This window comes from Phascolarctos cinereus, unplaced genomic scaffold (genome assembly GCF_003287225.1).
Source record: "Phascolarctos cinereus isolate Bilbo 61053 unplaced genomic scaffold, phaCin_HiC Scaffold_3;HRSCAF=262, whole genome shotgun sequence".
Taxonomy (NCBI): Eukaryota; Metazoa; Chordata; class Mammalia; order Diprotodontia; family Phascolarctidae; genus Phascolarctos; species Phascolarctos cinereus.
Window position 1 is genome coordinate 155,766,643 of NW_027555736.1, and position 23,512 is coordinate 155,790,154.

At 38.6% G+C, this 23,512-nt stretch overlaps 1 protein-coding gene across 4 annotated transcripts in view; it reads right to left on the reverse strand.

Annotated features, from left to right (window-relative positions):
* Window positions 1-23,512, reverse strand: part of MYZAP (myocardial zonula adherens protein) — a 99,959-nt gene that overhangs the window by 42,197 nt on the left and 34,250 nt on the right. For all 4 annotated transcript variants that reach the window (XM_020981707.2, XM_020981718.2, XM_020981727.2 and 1 more), the window contains 5 exons: window positions 22,421-22,513; window positions 20,003-20,116; window positions 14,402-14,554; window positions 5,937-6,062; window positions 4,093-4,221 (listed from right to left, as the gene is read on the reverse strand). In XM_020981707.2, the coding sequence (XP_020837366.1) occupies window positions 4,093-4,221; window positions 5,937-6,062; window positions 14,402-14,554; window positions 20,003-20,116; window positions 22,421-22,513 (615 nt within the window). The remainder of the gene's footprint in view (window positions 1-4,092; window positions 4,222-5,936; window positions 6,063-14,401; window positions 14,555-20,002; window positions 20,117-22,420; window positions 22,514-23,512) is intronic.

Genomic DNA, 23,512 nt, shown 5'->3' on the forward strand with positions numbered 1-23,512 from the left:
TCTGAAGTCAGCCTGTTCATCATTTCTTATAGCACAATAGTATTCCATTACATGCATATATCACAACTTGCTCAGCCATTCCCCAATTGATGGGTGTCCTCTCAATTTCCAGTTCTTTGCCACCACAAAAAGAGCTGCTATGAATATTTTTGTACATGTGGGTTCTTTTCCCATTTGTTTGATCTCTTTGGGATATAGCCCTAGAAGTGCTATTGCTGGATCAAAGGGTATGCACATTTTTATAGCCCTTTGGGAATAGTTCCAAATTGTTCTCCAAAATGGTTGGATCATTTCACAACTCCACCAACAATGTATTAGTGTTCCAATTTTCCCACATCCTCTCCAACATTTATCATTTTCCTGTTTTGTCATGTTGGCCAATCTGATAGATGTGATGTGGTACCTCAGAGTTGTTTTGATTTGCATTTCTCTAATCAATAATGATTTAGAGCATTTTTTCATATGACTATAGATGGCTTTAATTTCTTCATCTGAGAACCCTCTGTTCATATCCTTTGACCATTTATCAATTGGGGAATGGCTTGTGTTCTTATAAATTTGTCTTAATTCTCTATATATTTTAGAAATGAGGCCTTTATCAGAGAGACTGGTTGTAAAAATTCTTTCCCAATTTTCTACCTTCCTTCTAATCTTAGTTGCATTGGCTTTGTTTGTGCAAAAACTTTTCAATTTAATGTAATCAAAATGATCCATTTTGCTTTTCATAATGTTCTCTATCTCCTGTTTGGTCATGAATTCTTCTGTTCTCCATAGATCTGATAGGTAAACTATTCCTTGTTCTCCCAGTTTACTTATGGTATCGGCCTTTATATCTAAGTCATGAACCCATTTTGACTAGACTTTTGTTAACTAAAAATTATTCATTTGATTAGAAAAAATAAAACACCCTTGAGAATCCCACCAGACTTCTGTATCAGAGATATTAAATCTAGAGTTCCAAAGAGTTGCTTGGAAATGTTCATTAACTATAAGTAATATACATGGCGTGACTTGGTTTATTCGAATCCCTGAATTCTTCTAACTTTTAATATTCCTTGCTATGTCAAGGAGCATGGGGAAATATAGTGGTGGCGGTTGTTTTCGGGGGAGAGGTTATAGCAGAGCACTTATAAGACCTCCTTTTCTGTCAGAAGAAAAGCCAGAAATGATTTAGGGATTATTTGAGATACTCAAGCTAAGTAACCCCAAAATTGAAACATTGGTTTGGTGGCAAAAGGGAAAGGGTCCATTTTGGTTTGTCTCAACATGATTAACATGTTAGGGAACTTACAAGCATAACACAACTTTCGAGTTTGCTTCTGCACAATTTCTTCAATGAGAAACAGTGAGCATGTCTCCAAATATACCAAAACATTTACATTTGGTAGCAAAGAATTAGAAACAAAGTAGATGCTCATCAATTGGAGAATGGCTAAACAAATTGTGGCACATGAATATTTATTGTGGAACAGAATATTTATTTACTGTGTTGTAAGAAATGATGTGTATGATGAATACAGAGAAGTATGGAAAGACCTATATGAACTGATGCAGAGAGCCAAGAAAACAATGTATATGGTAGCTACAACAATGTGAATGGAAAGAACAATTACATACCAAAAATCAAAAGTGAATGTAGCGAAAGTATAAAGATCAAGCGGGATTCAAATCAAGTGTTATGAGAACACCCCCTTTGTGGAGGTGGGATGTCCACAGGTACTACACGTCGTACATATGTATCGATCAACTGAGCTGATGGTTTTCCTCTCTAAAAAAGAGTATTGGCCATATGGTGTTTGATGGATAGAAAACTCAACCTCGAATCAGGAAAGCCTGAATTCAAATCCAGCCTCAGACACTTACTAGCTATGTAACCTTGGGCAAGTCATTTAACTTCTGTTTGCCTTAATCTACTAGAGAAGGAAATGGCAAACTGCTCCAGTACTTTTGCCAAGAAAACACCATGGACGATATAATCCGTGGGGTCACAATGAGTCAGACGAGACTGAACAACTAAACAACAACAAATATGGCATGGTTCTCTGGGAGGGGGAGGGGAGGGGATACTTGGTATTACTACAGTGATGTGAGAAGTAGAAGACATCAGTAAAATTTATTTTAGAAAAAGAGACAGTGAGAATGCAGAAAACTGCCCCTCTTCACAATAACTCAAAAGCTGCAACCCTTCCAACACCCACTTCCACCAGGAAACATCAGATCTTTGTTGAGGTAAAGTGCCATGTTAATTGTATATCTTCTGATATACGAGAGGAGAAAGGCTCATCTGCACCACCTCCACTCCTACTCCTTTTCCCTATGGCCTCATCAGAATTATGCCTGTCCAAGTTGCTACTGCTACCACTGCTGATGAGGACACTATTTATCATAGTATTTTGTGTATTTCTTAACCATTTAACACGTGTAAACCTCTTCTACCATTTTATTAGGTTTCTATCTCTTTTTCACCGATGTCGTTCTTGAACATCATGCCCTAGCTCCACTTTCCTCATAAACCCTGTTTTACATAGTGCGGGAAAGTATAGTTATAGTTATAGTACAGTTATAGTATATAGTACAGTCATAGCAGAACTGCCTGTATCTAAATCTATAACGCACCTCCCCCGTACTCCAGCTCACACAATTCAGGGGCTATTTAGAAAATGCCACAAAGGGATCATAGTTCTAGAGGACCTCACAAGCCATGTTCTACAGATGAAAAAACTGAGGCCAAGAGAGGGTCAATGACTTGCCCGTGGTTGCCCTAGATTCTCTGACTCCAAATTCATCGATGGTTCCACTATACCACACTGTCTCTAGGCAAGGTATATGTCTACAGAGAGACAGGGGGACACCTTCATATATTCCACCTATACTTTTAATTTTCAACAAGCTTATTAGAGGATTTGGCCATTCAGCAAGAGAGAATTGGCATTCCTAGGGAAAAGCAGGTCAGATTATTATAGACTGAAGTAAGCTTCCATGCACCCCAAATGCATACATTAACTTTATTGAAAGTCACTAGGAACCCCTCAGGCTCCATAAACACCAAATTTACTACATTTCCTATTTCAGTTAATCCCTGCCCAAGCACTAGAGAGCTATGAATTTTTCAGCTAACAAAAAGCAAAACCCCTTTTGAAATTTTTGCTTGGGGCCCCAAATTTCACCTCATGGAACAGCTAATATTTTCACTTGAGGGAGTGGAAAGAACTATTTAAGTTTAATATAGTTAGTACCAGCTCCTTCTTCCTGTTTTTCTCTATAAAAGTATTTAAGGATGCTGGGATTTCCTTTCTCTCAAGTCTCTGAGGGGTCACTATGGTCAGTGGCTTCAGTAAGGTCACCTAAGCTTAGCAAAAATAGTCAAAGAGGATCCAACCACAATTGTCCATTAATCTTAGTCCTGGCCATCAAACATAATTAGAAGCTACTCAATCAATAAGCATTTATTAAGTGATGACTATATGCCAGACCATTACATAATTGAGTAGAAGCTCACCCATTGTTTTCTTTTCTCTTTCTTCTTCCTTGTCTCTTTTCTTCCTTTTTTATTTTCTTCATTCTTTTTTTCCCTCTAATTCTTCCTCGTAGCCTCCTCTCTTCTATGACTTTAGTAATCAAGTCTACAGCAGCAGTTCTCAAACTTTTTGATTTCAGGATTCCTTTAAACTCTTAAAAACGATTGAGGACCCCAAAGAGCTTTTGTTTATGTATAAATTGTCAATATTTACTGTCTTAGAACTAAAATGTCACAATTATTATGAGCACAGTTTTGACCTCACAGAACCATTGCAAAGATCCCTAGGGGTCCCCGAACCACATTTTGGGAACCACTGCTCTAGAGGAATGTTCTCTACTCATCAGCCTGCTCACATCTTCCTATAAAAATGTGTCCTACGTTCGCAGCCATGTCTGCCCTCCCACCACTACACCATGCCCACCGTGTCGAGTAAACCTTTTACATTTATGTTTACATTGCATATCCTGAAATGAAAAGAGTTGTGGAATGATGAAGTAGGGTTTGGGTCTAGAGAGTTGTGATAGTACATGAGAGTTTGGAACGAAGAGAGGAAAGGAGAATGCTGAGCCTACCTTTTCCATGCGTTCAATTAGTCTGTCCAGCTCCCCAATCCTCTGGTCTCGCTCCTCAAGGCTGGTCTCAGCTGCATGCATCTTGATATTGGCTTCCTCAATGGCTTTCAGAAAATTATTGGTTTCTTCCTTCAAAACAAACACTTGTCTCAACACACAGAGTTTGTCCAGGATATCCATCCTAATTCAATTATCTTTCTTTTAGGGATATGAAGGAGAGCTCGGGTCTTATCCACAATGGGATCATTTTTCAAACTTTATTTGAAAGCAAGGAAGTCCTATTTATAGGCTCATAGATGCAGACTTGGAAGGGACCCCAGAGGCCAGTCCAACCCCTTCATTTTGTGGATGAGGAAAGTAGAAGCCAGTGACTTGCCAGGGTCACACTGGCAGAGACAGCATTCCAACCCAGGTCCTCAGACTCCAAATATAATGCCCTGTCTCTATTTCATTAAATCTTTAACATCATTTAGCATTTAGAGCCCACATACCATATAGACATATACCTTCCTCTACAGTGACTATAGCAGGGGTAGAGATGAGAAGCTAGTCACCTTACATTAGTTCTAAGGAAGCCTAAGCAGGGTTCGAGTACTTGGAGGAGGTATTCTTCCCACTTGCATGCAGAGGGATGCTATTTAACTTTGTAAACAGAACAATCTCACTACCTTGTTTCCATTTATCACCATGGTTCCCACATGTAATCAATCTAAAAGGTCCTGCCATCATTACTCAACAATTAACTATTTGCTCCCTGGGCTTTGTTTGCTTGCCCTTTCGAATCACAGCAAGTCACATTATCCGTCAGTGGCATAAGTATATTACAAAATTCCTGGATGCCCTTCCTATGCTGCTATCCACCAAACTACCCTTAAGAAGAAATCTTATTATTAAGGAGAGGAAAGGGAATAAGGATTTATATAGCACCTATCATATGCCACTCATTCTAGTAAGCATTTTACAAATATTCTCATTTGATTGAGCAAATAAATGAATCAATCACTCAACAAACATTCTCTGAGCATCTGGGCAAATCATTGTACTGGAGAGATGGGAGATATAAAAATGCATAAAATATGGCCCCTACCCTCTCAAGTTTACAATGTATTGGGGGGATAGAAGACATGGGAATCAGCATGGTGGAATGGAAAGACTGCTGACTCTGGAGTCAGGGGACCTGAGTTCAAATCCTAGTTATGACACTTCCTACCTATGTGACCCTTGGCCAAGTTATTTAAACTCCCTGGATTTCTGTTTCCTCATCTATAAAATGATCACTTCTAAGGTCACTTTGAGTTCTTGATTCTGTGCACACATATAATTACTATTTACAGGACAATAACATAAGCACGGTATAAAACAAGTACCATCTCCCTCCCAGTGGAAGAAGCTATTTTTTTGTAATTGGGGAAGGCTTCATGGAAGAGGCTACATTTCTGCCAAGCTCTAAAGAACAGTTCCATTTTAAACAAGTAGAGACATGGGGGTGGAGCATTTTAGAAGGAAAAAATAGTATGGAAGAAGAAAAGTACATGGTGAGTTTGAAGGACAGTGAAAATTTCAGTTTGCCATACAAGGAATATATCTGGGGATTTTATTTATGGAGATAAAACTGGAAAGGCAGATTATGTCTATATCACAGAAGAGCTTAAATGTCAGGCAACAAAATTTGAAATTAATTTATTAGATCATGGGAAGTCACTGAGAGATTTTGAGAAACAAATAAATAAATAGAATCCTCCTGCGCTATAGCCCTATGATTATGACCGTACTGAGGATGAGGAAAACAAAATTAAAACAAAAACTCTCTCTTTGATGTTCATTGCGGAGCTCCCCAAACATACCAGAAGGGCCTCTTTCTCCGCGTTGTGCTTCTGCTGTTCTTGCTGTAGTTTGTCTTCATACTGACTGTACAGCTTCCTGGTCATCTCTCTCATGACATCAGCATTAGCTTCCTGGGAAGATTCTACCTATAAAAGAGAGAAACATCAGGGTCATGCCATCTGCAAATGAAATAAGGCCAGAGGTAAGAGGTGTGTGTATGTATATGTATGTGTGTGTGTGTATAGATATACATGTGCAATATTAATATTACATTATAATTTACTAGCTCTGTGCCCCTGGGCAAGTCACTTCACCCTGTTCACCTCAGTTTCCTCATCTATAAAATGAGATGGAGAAAGAAATGGCAAACCGCTCCAGTATCTTTGCCAAGAAAACCCCAAGCAGGGTCACATACAGTCCGACGTAACTGAAAACAACTCAACAACAAAAAAAAGTATGCATATATGTATGTACGTGCATGTGTATATGTACATGTTTGTATATACACACATAAACATATACACACATACACAAGCCAAGGGAGTTTAAATAACTATCCCAAGGGTCACAGAAGTACTAAGTGTCAGAAACAGGATTAGAACTCAGGTCCTCTGACTCTAGACTCTGTTTTTTTTTCCACTGGATCATGATGTTGCAGATTTTTACACAATGCACGTTAAAGTGTATAGAGCAGAGGCAGCTAGATGGTGCAGTGGATAGAGCACCGGCCCTGAAGTCAGGAGTACCTGAGTTCAAATCCGGCCTCAGACCAAACACTTGACACTTACTAGCTGTGTGACCCTGGGCAAGTCACTTAACACCAATTGCCTAAAAAAAAAAGTGTCTGGAGCTGTCCCCCATATTCCACTATTCTCACTTTACTTACCAAGACCCTGATTTAGTGTTATCACTCGTCCTCTTTGTACCTGTGTCATTTCTAAATAATATGAAGTAAACCTCATCTTGTCAAGTCGTTCATCTTTCTGGTTTTGCTTTTTGTTGCCCAGATTTAAATTGAAAGCTGTTTGAGGTGACACATGCCTCTAATCCCTGTTTCTAGAGGGAAGCTAAGGCTGGTAAAGCACCTGATCTTGGGAGTTCTGAGTCACAGTGGTCTAAAGCCTATTATCTATACTATGTCCAGCATCAGTACAGTGAACCCCTGGGAGCTGGGGGTGAGAGGACTGTGCTAGGTCAGAAATGGATCAGGGCAGAGCTCCCATGCAAATCAGCAATGGATCTGATTATGAGTGGCTGATGTACTTCCAGGTTGAGTGAAATAGGGAGAAACGGTCTCAGAAAGGAAGGGAAAAAAGAGATCTAAAGGGAAATCTTTGGCGCATCAATTTAAGATTAAGTATATGGTCAAGCACTAGCAGCAGAGAGGAATAAAATAGGAATCCTTTGGATAGAGAAAATCTTTGCCTTCCCCTTTTCTGGATGAAATTCATTAAGTATCTATGGAGGGAGTAAATATTTTTGCTACTGCTATAAAAACATAGCTGATTGAAGAATTTGAGTGGGCTGACATATTTGAAATGCCAAATGTTGTCCAAAATGAAAAATGTGAGGAACAAGAAGCTTGTTTCATCTCACTGTCCACCTTTTCCACCTGTTCCCCTACCCAGTAATTTCTGCCTTTTGAAAGCAGATATTTTCTGAACTTAGAGTCAGGAAGACCTGAGTTCATAACCTCTCCCTGACATTTTCTAGCTGTCTAATCATGGACAAATCACTTAATAGATGTTAAGTGTTAAGTTAAGTGATGTTAAGTTAAGTTAAGTGATCAGCAAACTCAGTTTACTTCTCTGTAAAACCAACAGGTTGAACTAGAGGGTGGTTGAGGTCCATCCTAGCTTTAAACCTATGACTCTATAACTTAGACCTGCTTCATTCATGCCTGACTTTTTCGCACCTTTTGGTTTTCTAAGGGCTTTGGAGAATTTTTTTCAATCTCTAGAAGTCATCATTGATTTAGAAGTGGAAGGAACATAGAAAGGCAACTGAGTCTGTTTAAGGAAATTGACAATGAAATTGAGGCCCAGAAAAGTTAAGTGACTTGCCCAAGGTCACAAAGGGAGTAAAGTGCATCAGATGTGGGATTTTAACCAAGCTCCTAAGCAACACGAGTAGAAATTGTCTCATTTTTTGTATATGTGTCCTCAGCGTATAGAACAGCGCCTGAAATAGAATTCATTTAATAAACATCTGTTGTTATTGTGTAATCATTTACAGTCATGTCTGACTCTTCATGACCCCATTTGGGGTTTTCTTGGCAAAGATAAGATGAGTCTGCCTGACTCCAGACCCAGTGTTCTATCCATTGTGCCACCATTTATTAATTGATTAATCACTGCTCTACACATACCCAAATTCTAGAAACTAACTAGTAAATCAGAGGTGCTCACTGGAGAAAATTTCAACACAATAAAAACCCAGTTATTGTCACAACAAATACTTGTGTGTTCTCTACCAAAAACTGATCCTGGTCATCACAGCTTAAGAATCTCCTGGTTTTGACCATCAGCTTCTCTACAGCTGATATCATCCCTTCCTCCTTTTTGCCGTCCTACGTACTGATTTTGGTCAGAGAAACTGCTACCAACCACACATTCTTTCATCAATATGAGTTTCCAGTTTCATTATTCAAATAAAAATGTTTTATGTTGGCTTTCAATAGGAAAAAAAAAGCCGAAAAAAACACCTCACTATTGTAAAACTTGTTTAGTTTCTAGGCATTCCTGTTCCCAAAGAAGTCAGAGCATGTGGCAAGATTTTATCGGGGATAGGGTGGTGATTGGTGACTGCCAATGCAACATTCCATCTCCTAACTCTGTGACTTTGCATAGGCTATCCCCCTGTTCCTGGAATATATTTCCTCCTCCTCCATCTATCTTTGAGGATCCCTAGTTTTCCTCAAAGTGTAACTTAAGCACCATTTTCTTTATAAAACTTTTCCTGACCTCCCCTTCCCAGATGTTAGGGCCTTTTCTGTTGGTATTCAACACATTCTCATTCATATCTGACTCTTCGTGACCCCTTTTTGAGGGGCTAGTTTGCCATTTCCTTCTCCAGCACATTTTACAGATGAGGAAACTGAGGCAAAAAGGGTTAAGTGACTTGCCCAGGTCACACAGTTAGTGTTTGAGGTCAGTTTGAACTAAGGTCTTTCCAGGCCCAGCAGTCTATTCACTGTACTGCCTAGCTGCCCTTTATCTTATATTTTTTGTATATATTTATATTAAACATGTTTCTCCTAATAGAATGTAAGCTCCTTGAGTTTATTTTGCTTTTGTCTTTGTATACCTAGCATGTAGCATGGTGCCTTGAATATAGTGGGCATTTAATAAATGTTGATTGACTGCCAATACTTAAGCACCCTGACAGCCTCCCCCCTACCCCTAAAGAAGTGTACTTCTTACCTTTCACAGAAACACTTTGGGCATGGAGCTGGAGTTCAGGAGTATGCCAATAGGAAAGGGCACCTTTTTCCTATAGGAAATATATTGCCTATACAGTGGGACCCACTAAAGTTTACTCGGTCCTCCCTATGTTTTCTGCTTTAATAGTACTGTTGATTCTAGTCTTGCCTCCAACATTTACTTAGGTGTGTGTTTCCGAGTCATTTAACTACATACCTCGTAGGGTTGTGGTGGAGAGAATGCTTTATGAACCTTAAAAATACTGCATAAATGTGATTTATTTTATTATTGTTTTGTTGTCTCTTCTTTGTTGTCATTTCGCATTCCTATCAGGGCTCCCGCCTGTCTCATACAGCCTTCCTTGTAACCTGCTGCTTCTAATCTGATATGAGCTGAGGAATCAGATAAACAAGCCTGTTGGACTTGTGTCTAAAGTACAAGTAAATCGGCTCTAAGTAAGAACTTGAAGGCACTCCTGTGAGAAAAGTACATGACCTTTTAGCACAAAAGATAGGAAAATCACTCTCCCTTCAACAAATAGGGAGAATAAGGCAGTGGAGGATAGTGGAGGCCTGAGCCTTTAAGAATCATGTTATTGTGCTAATACATAACTGGCATTATGAGTTTCATGAAGTTTTGTAGCATTTTCTTTAATTGGGCTGAATTCATAAACCCCATGGCTGCAAGTGGAGCCAAGGATTTACTAAAAGGGAGCTTTGGGACACGAATCACTTCTATGGAATTGAGATAAATACAAGTAACAAAGGTTCATTCTTGAATTGTACCATCAAGCCAACCTGTGATAGACTTTATTAATAGCTCACATTTCTACATCATTTTAAGATTACAAATGCTTTCCTCACCATCACTCTTTGAAGGAGCTAATTAAAATATAATTATCCCCATTTTATAGATAATGAAACTAAGACCTAGAAAAATACATGGTACAGTGGGGAAAGTATTGCATTTGCCATCAAAACACTTAGCTTGGAATCTTGGCTTTGCCACTCACTAAAGAAATCTGTGCTCTATAAATGCATCTATTTTTATATTTTTGTGTTTTCTTAATTGTCAAGTAAAAGTTTGCATCTCTCAAAGTTTCCTAGTCCAGTGACCCAACGCAAAGTAAATGCTTAATATATGTTGATTGAATTGAAACACAGGTGCCAAGGCTTATAACGCCTTATGAATGTGTTCACAACATTCCATTCCAAGTTCAAGAATTGCATTTTGAAATCAAAGCTATCTCCAATCTAATTAGACTCTCCCACATTCCTTTTTCATAGAGCCATGGTAACATTAATATATGGCTCCTAGAGGCTTTTGCAGAAATAAGAATGCAGAATAAGAATACCCGGGCTGAGGAAGTGACTGATATAAATATGAATGTGACAGATTCTACTATTGGGAAAGTAACAAGCTGTTCACCATTGAGAAATACATTAACACTTTCAGGTCCCTGGGAGCCAACAAAAAGCTCTGCTCAATTTCACCAAGTTGAATCCCAAAAGGTCAGATCTATAATAGAGAACTGGTGCCTAGAAAAGTTGAAAAAAATGACTATAATATCTTGAGCTGCATTAACAGAAGTATAATGTCCATAATTAGGGAAATGATGACTTCCTGAATTCTGATGGTCAGAACACATTTGTAAGTTCTGAGACCTTCATTTTAGAATAGATATTGACAATGGTAGTATATCCAGAAGAGAACAAGAAGATGGTGAAGGGACTAGAATCATGCCACACAAGGAGCAGTCTAAAGATATGAGAATCCTTAGTCTGGAGAAGAGGAGACTGGCTTGAGGGAATAGCGGATGATGGGACTAAGATAGCTATCTTCAGGTATTTTCAGAATTAGCTTGTACAAGAGCAATTAAGTTTATGGTGCTGGGTCTCAAACGGCAAAACCAAGACCAAAGGGCAAAAGTTTATAGAGAGACACATTTCAGCACAATACAAAGGAAGAAATGCGTAACAATGAAAATTGTCCAAAAATGAAAGAGGCTGACCGTCCTGACATAGTAATTTCTGTTACTGGCGCTTTTCAAACAAAACTGGGAAGACCGTCTGAAATCCTTTTCAACTCTGAGAGTCTATGTTTCTATGGAAGTGTAATAGGGATTTAAGACTGGTTTGGCCTTCTGGGATTTGCAGTTCAGTGAGGTAAGTGTTCTCTCCCAGCCCTGGGAGAGATCCTGACTACTGTAATCTTTGATCCAGGAGACAGTCTTGAGTTGTGCCCAGGAGTTTTGAAAAAAGGGACATATAAGCGAAGGAGTTCAGTGGAGCAGAAGTGGACAACGGAGAGAAGCACTATGGATTCCCTACAGGTATCTTGCATAGCATCCTCTAGAACCAAAAACTTAAGCTTCGGTGCATGGGTTCTGGTCAATGGAACAAAGAACTTGGACAGAAAAAGCAAATGGCTCTGACTGCCCCTTTGGAAAACTGAACAAAGTTCTTAAAGGATTTTATTTTTAGCTTTCTAAATTATCCTTCCTATGCCTGACAACAGGCATTTTATATAATTGTCTTTCCCTTTATCTAAGCTGTTTCTTACCTGATTTTTATTTCATTTAAAAATTATGAATGCATATGTGGCATGAATGTGTAGACAATTATAAAATAGGTCAGTAGATTCAACTGATCAGAATTTCATACTGATCTAGAGGCAAATAAAAAAGTTGTATGAGATTTTTTTTTATTAATAACTAGCATTTGTTTAAGCTTCCTGAAATAGCAGATAAAGAGATCCACGTGGAATTTAGAGTCATTTTACCCCCTAGGCTAGAAAATGAGCTTGTTATTATAGCAGGGTATAGGTGTAAAGTGCCAGAAGGAAAATTTTAGCCTCCAGCAGGCAGAGAAGAATGACATGGTTCAAGAAAGATTCAGTGCCTAGCCAAACTTTTATCTACCCAGTCATGTCTAGCAGTTACAGTAGGAATATATATATATATATATGTGTGTGTGTGTGTGTGTGTGTGTGTGTGTGTGTGTGTGTGTGTGTGTGTGTGTATATACATATATATATATATATATATATATATATATATATATATAACTTTGGCAGTCTGATAAATCTATGAATCCCTTCTTGGAATAACATTTTTAATGTATAAAATAAAATATACAAGATTAGAAAAGAAACAAATTCTATTAAAATACATTTTTCAATTTTAAAAAAATTTATGGATACCAGGTTAAGAACCTCTACTCTAGAGAATGTTCTTACATTTTTCTTCATGGTGGATGAGGGCAGGATTGGTTACCCCAGTAAGAAGGCAGCCTCGATATATGTCCTCTCTATATGCATCCTCTCTTTCTTATAAAATAGCACCAATGACTCATCACTGCCAAGGGACCCCCCGCCCCCACTAGGACTAAAAAACTTAGGGAACACCACAATTATCTTTTTTGCTGCAAAATCAGATTAGAGGGACTTTGGGATTATTCTGTGGCTTCTAGGATAATTTTGGTTGAGCTTGAACACATCTGTGTTCCAAAACTATTAATATTACAATCAACACTAGGTGTCATCCTGCACACTCCCTTCCCTCTCTCTCTCTCTCTCTCTCTCTCTGTCTTCCCCCATCCCTGCCCCCTATGTCCAATCAGTTGTCAAATCCTGTCATTGCTGCCTTTGGAACATTTCTCATATATTTCTCCTCTCCTCTGGCTCTGCCACCCCAGGAGCACAAGCCCGCCTCACTTCACACCTGGACTATTGTCTCCTGATTGGTCTCCAGCCTCAAGTCTTCCCACACTCCAACCTGTCCTCTACTTCTGCTCAGCCATTGATCCTCCTAAGTCACAGGTTGAACCATATCACCCCTCTATTCAGTAAACCCCAATGGCTCCCTGTAATCTCCGGGATCAAATATAAAATCCTCTCTTGGCCTTTAAAACCCTTCATAGCATGGCGCCTTCCTACCTTCACCTTATTCCCACGCATTTACTCTGAGATGCAATGACACTGACCTCGTTATTCCTTGTATAAGACTTTCCACCTACCAACTTCAAGCATTTTTAAAACTTTTTTAAGCAGTCAGGGTTAAGTGACTTGCCCGAGGTCACACAGCTAGTATCCTAGCATTTTCAATGATTATACCCTATGCCTAGAACACCTTCCCTCATCTCTGCTTCTGAGCTTTTCTGGTTTCCTTCAAGTCTCAGCTAAAGTCTCCCCTTCTGAAGAAGCCTTTCCCATTTCTACTTAAGACTAGTGCCTTCCCTTTGAGATTATTCCCCAATGTAATCTACATATATCTTGTTGTCTTTCCTCCTCTCTCCCCTCATTAGATTGTGAGTTCCTTGAGGGTGGGGAATGGTTTTTTGCCTTTCTTTGTATCCCTAGCACTTAGGACAGTACCTGGGATTGTGTACTGTAGGCACTTTATAAATGCTAATTGACTGACAGTAAATAACCTTGCCTGTTTGCATAGAACAAAGGTATAACCTGTCTGAACAGTTCTCGCAACACTTAGGGGGTAGGTGAAAAGAAGGGAATACGCATTTATATAGCACCTACTATATGCTAGGCACTATGCTAAGTGCTTTTACAAATATTATCTTATTTGATCTTCAGAACAGTTTTCCAAAGTAGGTGCTATTATTATCCCCATTTTACAGATGAGGAAACTGAGGCAAAAACAGGTTAAGTGACTTGCCTGGATTGCATAGCTAGAAAGTGTCTTTGTGAAGATTTGAACTCAGATCTTCCTGACTTCAGTCCCAGTGCTTCATCCACCATGCCACTAGCTGCCTTGTTAAGAGTGTATATGAGAATGGAATATGGTTAATATTGGCTTCAGTATTGGACTGCATGGGAGACAACAGTAACATACTCAAACATTTTCTAAGTCACCTAGAGAATGCCTTCAATTTCAGTCTTCCGGACTATTAACAATGAATGTGAAAAGAAATAATGGAAGAAGAAAGCGGTAGAAAGAAAAAATGAGAAGACAAAAGAAAAGGGAGCTGAAAATGGAAAGAGGAAATTAAAGAAATAGAAATTCAGAAAAGAAACCAGACGAAGAATTTAAATTTCATTTATTTTACCTTTAGTTTCAAAAGCTGGTTTTCAACCTGAGCCACCTCTAACTGTCTCTGCTTTTCCCTCAATTTTTCCATAGATTCTTCATATGTATGCTGTAAATTTCTGATCTGGTCCTTAATGGTACTGTTTTCCAAGGTAACATCCACCAATGTTTTCTGCCAGGACAAAAGTGAGAATGCATTTTGAGACATCCCATTACTGATTGATCACCATAAAGACATACGGAAACCACATGTGAAGAGAGGGCCAAGGGATTTCATAAAACCTTCACCAAAGCTGTAGCCTAGAATATCCTTATGTCCCTTGCCTCACCCTGGAGCATGCTCAGATAACCCAGTATGTAGCCAATATGGGGAACAACAAATCACCCTGCCTATTCACACCCTGGAAAGCAGTCCATTCTGGGAGCCTTTGTCACCATTATAGGGGTGTGGGTTCTCATTACTGCCAAACTATCTCGTGGCTCTAATCTGCCTACCACCTAAACTCCTCCATTGCAGCCACCTACACCTTTCCCATGGGGCTTGTACCATGGATACTGGCTAGAGAGGAATCTAAAAAATGGAGCCTCTCTCTTACCTGAAAGGGGTGGTCACTTTTGTCCTTCAGGGCAATATAGAGGAGAAGGGAAGGAGTGGCTCAGTTGATTCCAATGAAATGTCAGTTTCACAAGTAATCTCTTCCCTAGTGGCTCCTCTCACTCTAGCCCAGGAGTGAGTGGGAGGGAGGAGCTGGTAAAGCTAGAGGACCATGGACTTTCAATGTAGTTTATAGCACTTAACCATGGTGCTATGCACAGACAGGTGCTTAACAAATGTCTTTGGTAATGGCCAGAGGGTGCCCATCAGCAAGAATGTTTTAAATGCCTGCGGCTTTTTATGACTGCAATTTGTGTTTGGTTTATTCTCTTAGGACTCCAGAAAAGTGAGGTCATTAAAATCCAGAACTCCCACTGCTAGACACTGTGTTTACGGAGGCCGTCTTCTCTCACCTCCCACCTCCCCACCACCCCCCAGCCCAAGTCGCATGCCACTTCAAATGCGAACATCTGGAAATCCTATCCTTTGAAAAAGAATCCCAAGACCTTTGATGATCTGTAAGAGGAGGAGAATTTAATCTCTGAGGCCGCTTCCTTTCCAAATCCTTATTTAAATTATGATAATAAGCCTTTTACCTCCTTGTTTCTCTAAGCAGAGAACAGGATTCTTCATTAGAGTGTATAGTGACTATAAAAAATATCTATGCTTGGAATGGACTCCTCTTCCATCTTCATCTGTTAAAGATCATCTCTTGCTTTAAGACCCAAATCAGGTAGCAATTCCTCCATGAAGCCTGTCACACTTTATTATTTAAGTGAGTCATTTTACTACCCAGGGCCCTACTGTCTTCATCTATAAAATAAGGGAGTTAGACTAGATGGCATCTGAGGTCTTTTCCAACTCCACAATCCTTTTCCACTCCCTTGCATACCTAAAAGTAATCTATCTAACCTTACATGTCTGGTAAACCTCCTCTTTGAATGTTTGCAACTTCCATTACATCACATTTATTTGAATACCTCGATGCCCCTATCTCCTTTAGATTATAAGTTCCTCAATAGCAAGGTGGTTGCTGTATCTATCTCTGTATCCTCAGTACCTACTACATCCCCTGATACTTCAAAAACATTTGCTGAACTGAAATCTTACAATGAAGTATGTGAAATAGCTAAAACCATGAAGTAATATTGAGCCTGGATGGTGGTATGGTACTATGTAAAGACATCTGGATTCAGGGTCATAGGACCTGGGTTCAAATCTTGACTTTTCCACATACAACCTGTGAAACATGAGCAAGTCATTTCACCTCTGTCGTCCTCAGTTTCTTCATCTGTAAAACGAGGGGACTGGAGTAGATGACTAAGGTCCTTGGAAGCCTCTTTGTATGCTATATAAAAATTAAAATGTACTATAAGAAGTGATGAGCAGGATGCTCTCAGAAAAACCTGGAAAGACTTGCATGGGCTGATGCAAAGTGAAACATATTGCGTACAAAGGAACAGCTGTGAATGACTTAGCTATTCTCAGCAATACAATGATCCAAGACAACTCTGAAGGACTTACGGTGAAAAATGCTATCCATCCCCAGAGAAAGAACTGATGGTGTCTGAATGCAAATTGAAACATACTTTTTTCAACTTTATTTTTCCTGAGTTTTGTTGTCTATGTTTTCTTTCACAACATGACTATTATGGATATGTCTTGCATGACTACACATGCATAACCTATATTGAATCGCTTGCCTTCTCAATGAGGGAGTGGGATGAGTAAGAAGGATGGGAGAGAATTTGGAACTCAAAGTTTTAAAAACAAATGTTAAAAATTGTTTTTACATGTAACTGGGGAAAACTAAAATACTAAATAAAAGCTAAAAAATAAAAGTTTAAAATTGTCTTTACATGTAATTGGAAAAAATAAAATGCTATGTTTAAAAAATTGAGAATTAATGTTGTGTTAAGTGTTTTTGGACTAATTTCCTCAGTCTCCCTTGAATAACAGGCCTAAAAAATATAGGGACAGTCTTAACAAAGAGAATGTCTCTTAGTTCAGTGTTGACTAAATCAGTCGAGGGAGAATTATTTGTCTATTGTTGACCAAATTAAGAAAGGATGCATACTCCATTCCTGACCAGACCAAGAAGGGGAAGGTCTTTAGTTTTCTGGGAAACATCTTCCCCAAAGATGTACCTACATTACTGCTGTCATTACCATGAAATGTCTTCATCTTTTGTTTCACCATTATTTATAAATGCAAGCTGTAAATTGCTTGAGAGAAAAGAGAAGTTTTGGGACAATAGAATTCTATTGATCAGAACCTCTATCCAAGCAAGCTGTGTGTACACTAACAAGATGTCTTTCCAACAGATTTAATCTAAAAAGAGTTAGAATGTTTTTCTTTCAGTCACAAATTTATAATTCTAGGAGTAAGATCAGTCACAAAGCCAAAGGCCAGGCTACCTAAGAATCGTAGAATCTCAGAGCTAGAAAAATCTAAGAGATGACCTAATTGAACCAACTCATTTTAAACATGAAGAAATAAAAGCCTAGACGTTGCTCTCTTCCTCAAAAACCTCCACTGGCTCCTCCTCATCTACAGAATACAGTCTAAGCTTATTGGGGAAAAGATGTCACAGTAAAACTAAACAGGGGCTTGTCTTCATTCATCAACTCAAATGAGATATGGGCAAAGTTGGTAAGGGGAGAAGCAGAGTGACTGACACATAGTAAAGACTTAATAAATACTTGTTGATTGATTGAAACTTAGCAATTACTATAAATAAGAAGCCAAACTGTTCCAGGAGTGGGAAACCTGCAGCCTCAAGGCCACATGTGGCTTTCTAGGTCCTTGGGTGTGGCCTTTTGACTGAGTCCAAGTTTTACAGAACAAATCCTCAGTCTATGCCCAGGAGGGAAATTAAGTTTTCCAGAAGGGCTCAGAAAGAATATAGAGACGTGCAATACCCTTATTTCCAAATTCTTCTTCCATTCTTGTTGTTCTGTTGTTTCTGTGTGTCTCACTCTTTGCGACCCCATTTGGGATTTTCTTGGCAAAGATATTGCAGTGGTTTGCCATTTCCTTCTCTATTTTTTCCATAAAGCCATTTAAATAACTATCAAAGTCTTTCAGCTGAGGGTCACACTTGATTCCATCCCTCACCCTATTGGTGAGAAAGCCACGAGAAAGCAGCTAAGATGTTGATGCCAGAAACCTCATCCCATGAGCCACTTGACTAGTGTCTATGTTTATAATTAGTGACAGAAGGCTCGTCCTTATCATTTTGTAAGGGAGGGGTTCAATACTGGCTTTCTGGCAAAGGTGCAGCTATCTCTTGGCATCTTTTTAAATTATTTAAGTACAAAAATCTGTGGACTGTGAGATCAGAAGACCTGGACTGTATTGCCAACTTTGCCACTATATCACTACACAGTCTCCTCGAGTGAGTCAATTATCCTCTCAGGGTCTCTGTTCCCTCATCTGCAAAATAAGGGGGTTGGATGAGATGATCACTCAGGTCCTCCAGCTCTAATCATCTATGGATCTCCATCTCTATAACTTCAGGTACTCCAACCAGGGGTCATTCCAGCTAAACCCAAATACAAGATGAAGTTCACCAAGACCAGTCATCAGACGTGTTATGGCCAGCTTTGCTGTCAGCGTGACTTTGATTTTCCGTCATGTTGACATGCAGGTGGCCCCTGCCTTCCTATACGAATGATTTCTAAATGAATTAATGGAAGCAATATGGGATAGGGAACGAGCACTAGATTTATATTATTTTCCGAACCTCAATTTCCTCATCAGTAAAATAGGAATAATATCTGCTTTACCTACTTCTTGGAGTTGCTACGAGTGCTATCAAATGAGATTGTGAATAGGAATGGGCTTTGTAAATGGTGAAGTATGATATTATTATTTATGATTTCTATTTTACAAATGGACCTGTGGTCTCACTGACCTAGCTATTTCTTCCAATGACACGGATCTTTGCCTACCCACCATTTGTGATTCTGGCCATTAGTTTGCCACAGAAGTTCTCCCCAACACACTGGGGATCTTCTTCCCTTTCTCTTGTCATTGTAAGGATAGCAGTGCAGAATACAGGCTGGGCCTTGATTATCCTTTGTTCCTACCACGTGACAAACCCATCTCCTTTTTGGTCATACATGTATTTGATATTGATAATAATCACAATGGAAGCAGAAAGCCTTTCAATTTGCCACCATCCACTTCCAAAGTGGTACTCTGTCTCTTGACCTGGGGCCCTCTACTGCTGATCAATGAGTGTTCAATGTATTTAAATGTCCTCAGACCATTCATCATTGGCCATTATCCCTATTATGGCACCTTATATATGCACTCTCTTTCACTGCTTTCCGCCTCTTGCTCTAGGAACAGTAGCAAATCAATACTACCATCTATAGAAAAGACATAGCCATCCAACACTCTACACCTCCATCCACCATTCCTGTAACTCTCCAACCAAAACACCCAGTCTTGGACACCACTTCCCTATATGTGGCTCTTTTCCTCCTATTAGAATGTAAGCTCCTTAAGGGTAGGAACTATTGTCTTCTTTCTATTTGTATCCTTAGTGCTTAGCACAGTGCCTAGCACAAAGCAAGCACATAATCAATGCTTTCTCATTTATTCATTCTTTTATTCCTTCGTTCATTTATACTTTTCTATAAATCAAATATCTTGTCCTCACTCAGATTGTGCTTATCTGTAATAAAGTAGAGAAATCTTTTGTGATATTGACATTGGAAGATGCCACTACTATATCGTATGCCACTTTTATCATATTCAGTTATATTTGGCAAGGGATGTGATTTGACCCACGGTGTAATGGGATTCCATTTTAATAATGTTTCATATTACTGACGCATGGCAAACCATTTTCTTTTTTTGTCATTAAATTTTGATGGCGGTAACAACAAAAACAAATAGTTTAGAATAAGACTCTCCACTTGAAATGTGCCTTCAAGTCTCATTTTCAAGCCTTTCTAGAAAGCTGGAATGTGGCCATCCTGGAGCATTGTGAATGAGGAGTGCACAATAACATACCTGTAAGCCAATGGAGTCTGAAGCCAAAGAGGAGTTCATGTCATTAAAACTATCCAAGGCTGAAGACTGCGTGTCGATGTGATTCTGTAGATAGTCCTGTTGAGCATTGGAAACCTAAACAGAAGGAATAGATAGTTATGTAAAACCCCACACACATAGATGGACCCTCAACTCAGTTGCCTCAGATGCATTAATCAAGCTCATCAAGGTTCCATTGAACATGTTCAAGGGCAACAACCAGATAGTCAAGAGAACAGAACTTCAGAGGCTGTATACATCCAATAAAGTAAAAGCATAAAATATGATGGACTTCTCAAACAATGACCAGTTTGTTCAGACATAGGAGATTAGAGAAGATGCTCACTGCCCTGGTTTGCTAATTCATTTAGAGGATGGTCACTCTTGAAATCAAAAGAATGTTCTTAACTTTGGTCTCAGATGCCCCTCCTACATGTACTTTTAAAGTCCTCCAAGAAAGCTAGAGTGCCTTTTTTTGTATCCTGATACCCCTACACACTTAGTAACATCACCAACACTGGGCAAAACCAATGTTCAAGTAGGCAAGGTAAGAATATGCTGGAACAAAGCCCTTCTGTTAAATTCTCCCTAGGACCCAGGATCTGAATGATATTATTTAGCAGAATAATCTGTCTAGTGTTCTCATTAATCCACGTCCCATTCTCTAAAGGGAAAGGAAAGCCAGCCTACAAATAAAATAAATAAATGATATTAATAATAATAAATAAACAAATAACAACTCAAGAAAGTCACCAAGCTACTTTCTCCAGAGGGCTACATATAAACTATACATACATAACATAGAGACATCATAGTTGAGTCCAAAAACAGGCTAATTCCCATAACAGAGAAAGGCAATGAGCAAATTCATTAACTAATTTATCAAATGTTGATTGATCTTACATAACACGTGCCCCGCTTTTACCACATTTAGTTATATTTGGCAAAGGATGTGATTTGACCTATGGTATAATAAGGTTCTATTTCAATAACACTTCATATTACTGGTGCATGGTGAACCCCACTGCTTCTTTCTTTTGTCATTAAATTTTGATGGCGGTAATGACAAAAAACAAATAATTTAGAATAAGACACTAATAACATAATATTTGTGATGTTACTACCATTAAAATTTAATGACAAAAGAAGGAAGCAGCGGGGTTCACCATGCATCAGCAATATGAAGTGTTGTCAAAATAGAATCCTATTACATAATGGTCTGTTTCACTAGATACTGTGGTAGATGCACAATGAGTACATTATAGCGTGGTACTTACTATAGAGTAAACAATAAATGCTTGCTGACTGACTCTTCCCTATTACTACTAATTCTATTGCTACTATTGATGATAATGGTGATCATGATAGCATTCAAGGTCTTTAAAAATATTTTCTAATTTTATCCTCACAAAAACCCTGGAAGGTATGTGCTATTATTATCCCCATTTTACAGATATTAAAAACTGAGGCAGACAGAGGCTAAGTGACTTGCCCAAGGTCACACAGCTAGTAAATGTCTGAGGCCAGATTTGAACGCAAGTCCAGGTTCGGGGCTCTGCCAATGTTTTTGCTGGCAAGACTAACACGCCTGAAACAATTTGCAAATAATTTAGATCATACATGACCACAGACAAAATTATGTGATACTGATCACAAGTGAGATCAGAATTTAATAAAGGAAGATCTCATTATAGACTGGAGTAATTAGGAAAGACCTCTTGAAAGAGGTGTTTTAGTTCATATAGGCATGGTAAAGCTGAGAGTAGTGGTGATGATGATGGTGGTAGTAGTGGTGGTATAATCACAGAGAAGTGAAGAAGGTGAACAAAGAAACAGATCACGTACAAATGTTAAGAGTTTTGCTTGTGTTTCTATTATCAATCAAATTTTTTTGTTTACACTAAGTCTTTTGCCCCTATTACAGGGATTTAGTGATTGTGAGTGAATGTCAAGCTCAGATTTCTGTAGGTATGTTGGAATTTTACTATCCAATTTCCCAAAATATTTATACATCAACACTTTTCATTAAGATGTTGAATCTCCATAGAATGTTAGAGGATATTGGTTCTTCTTTATTTGGCTTGGGTCACACACAAAGGTGAGCCCTAGTTTAAGAAAGGCAAATATTTAAAATTTGGGACTTAAAAAAGCAGTAAATTAATATGATTCCCACTTCAAAAAGATTAATTGACCATTTCTTATAAATAACCTCCTCTAGTATATCTTAAAACACATTTCAATTCACAAGTTATTGATAGCCTCAAAACTTCTCACACATCTTTGCTTAAAACGAAGCCTGCATACACACGTGCACACATACAAACATATATCTTTCCTGAGAAAATTATCTACATTCTAATCATCTCTCCACATTTCCAAATGAATGAGACCTTTACTTACTCTCAATTCTTTGGTAAGGAGTTGAATTTTCTGCCTCATTTCATCGTAGTTCCCATATATTTGTTGTCTGACTTTTTCCAATGTTGCTCTCACCTGAAGCCCAAGAGAGATGCTAATTAAAGATAACACAAACATTTTAAGAAAACACAATGATGGGCAGCCCTAACATAAGACATTCCTAAGGGAAAGACAACTTGGAAAAGGAAGCCTAGAAGGCCTCATATGTAACCTGGTAATATACCTTAGGCATTTTCATTCCATCAGCTCTCATTTACTCTTGCTTATTTGAAAAGAGGGGAATCATGCACTGCCAAAGTCTATTGTCTCATCTATAACAAAAAGTGCCCTAGGAAAATAAGGACAAAAGCATAGCCTTTCCATTTGAAAAAGAAGAAAGATCTTTCACTGTTAGGATATTGTGGTAATCTTTAATATCCCCCTTGTCCCAACTGGCTTATTTAGAGGGGAAATTAGGTAGGGAGTAAAAAGTAATTGTTGACTTCGAAAGACTTAGAAACTCTGATCATCACAATGACCAACTTCAATTCCAGAGGGCTCATGATGAAAAAGGCTACCCACCTCCTGATAGAAATGTGATGGAGTGGAAATCAAGGCATAATTGTTTTAGACATAGCCAATGCAGATATTTGTTTTGCTTGGCTATATATGTCTATAACAGAGGTTTTGTTTGAGCTGGGAGGGAGAGAAGTCAGATCTTCCTTTTACAAAATATATTTTTTTTAAAAGGTGATTTTTAGAGGCTCACAAGGCACTTGAAAGCTTAGCAACCCTTACTCTTGTTTCAGAATGACTAAACAAGAGGTTAGTCAACACTGACTTTGAACTTGAATTTGAACTTAGGTGGATAGATAGAATGTTATCAGTTCTGATAAGAAAATGAATTTTGATTTGTTATGACACAGAAGATCATAATGGATTAGTATGTTTTGATGTTGGCAGTTCTGAATCAACCTTGCCAGCTGTGCTCGGCTTCATACATCAAGTGGTTTCCTGTGACCTTTGACTTGATTTTCAGCCCTTGTCTTTCATACCACTCTGAATATTTGAAAAGAAAATCTGAGATATTTAGGT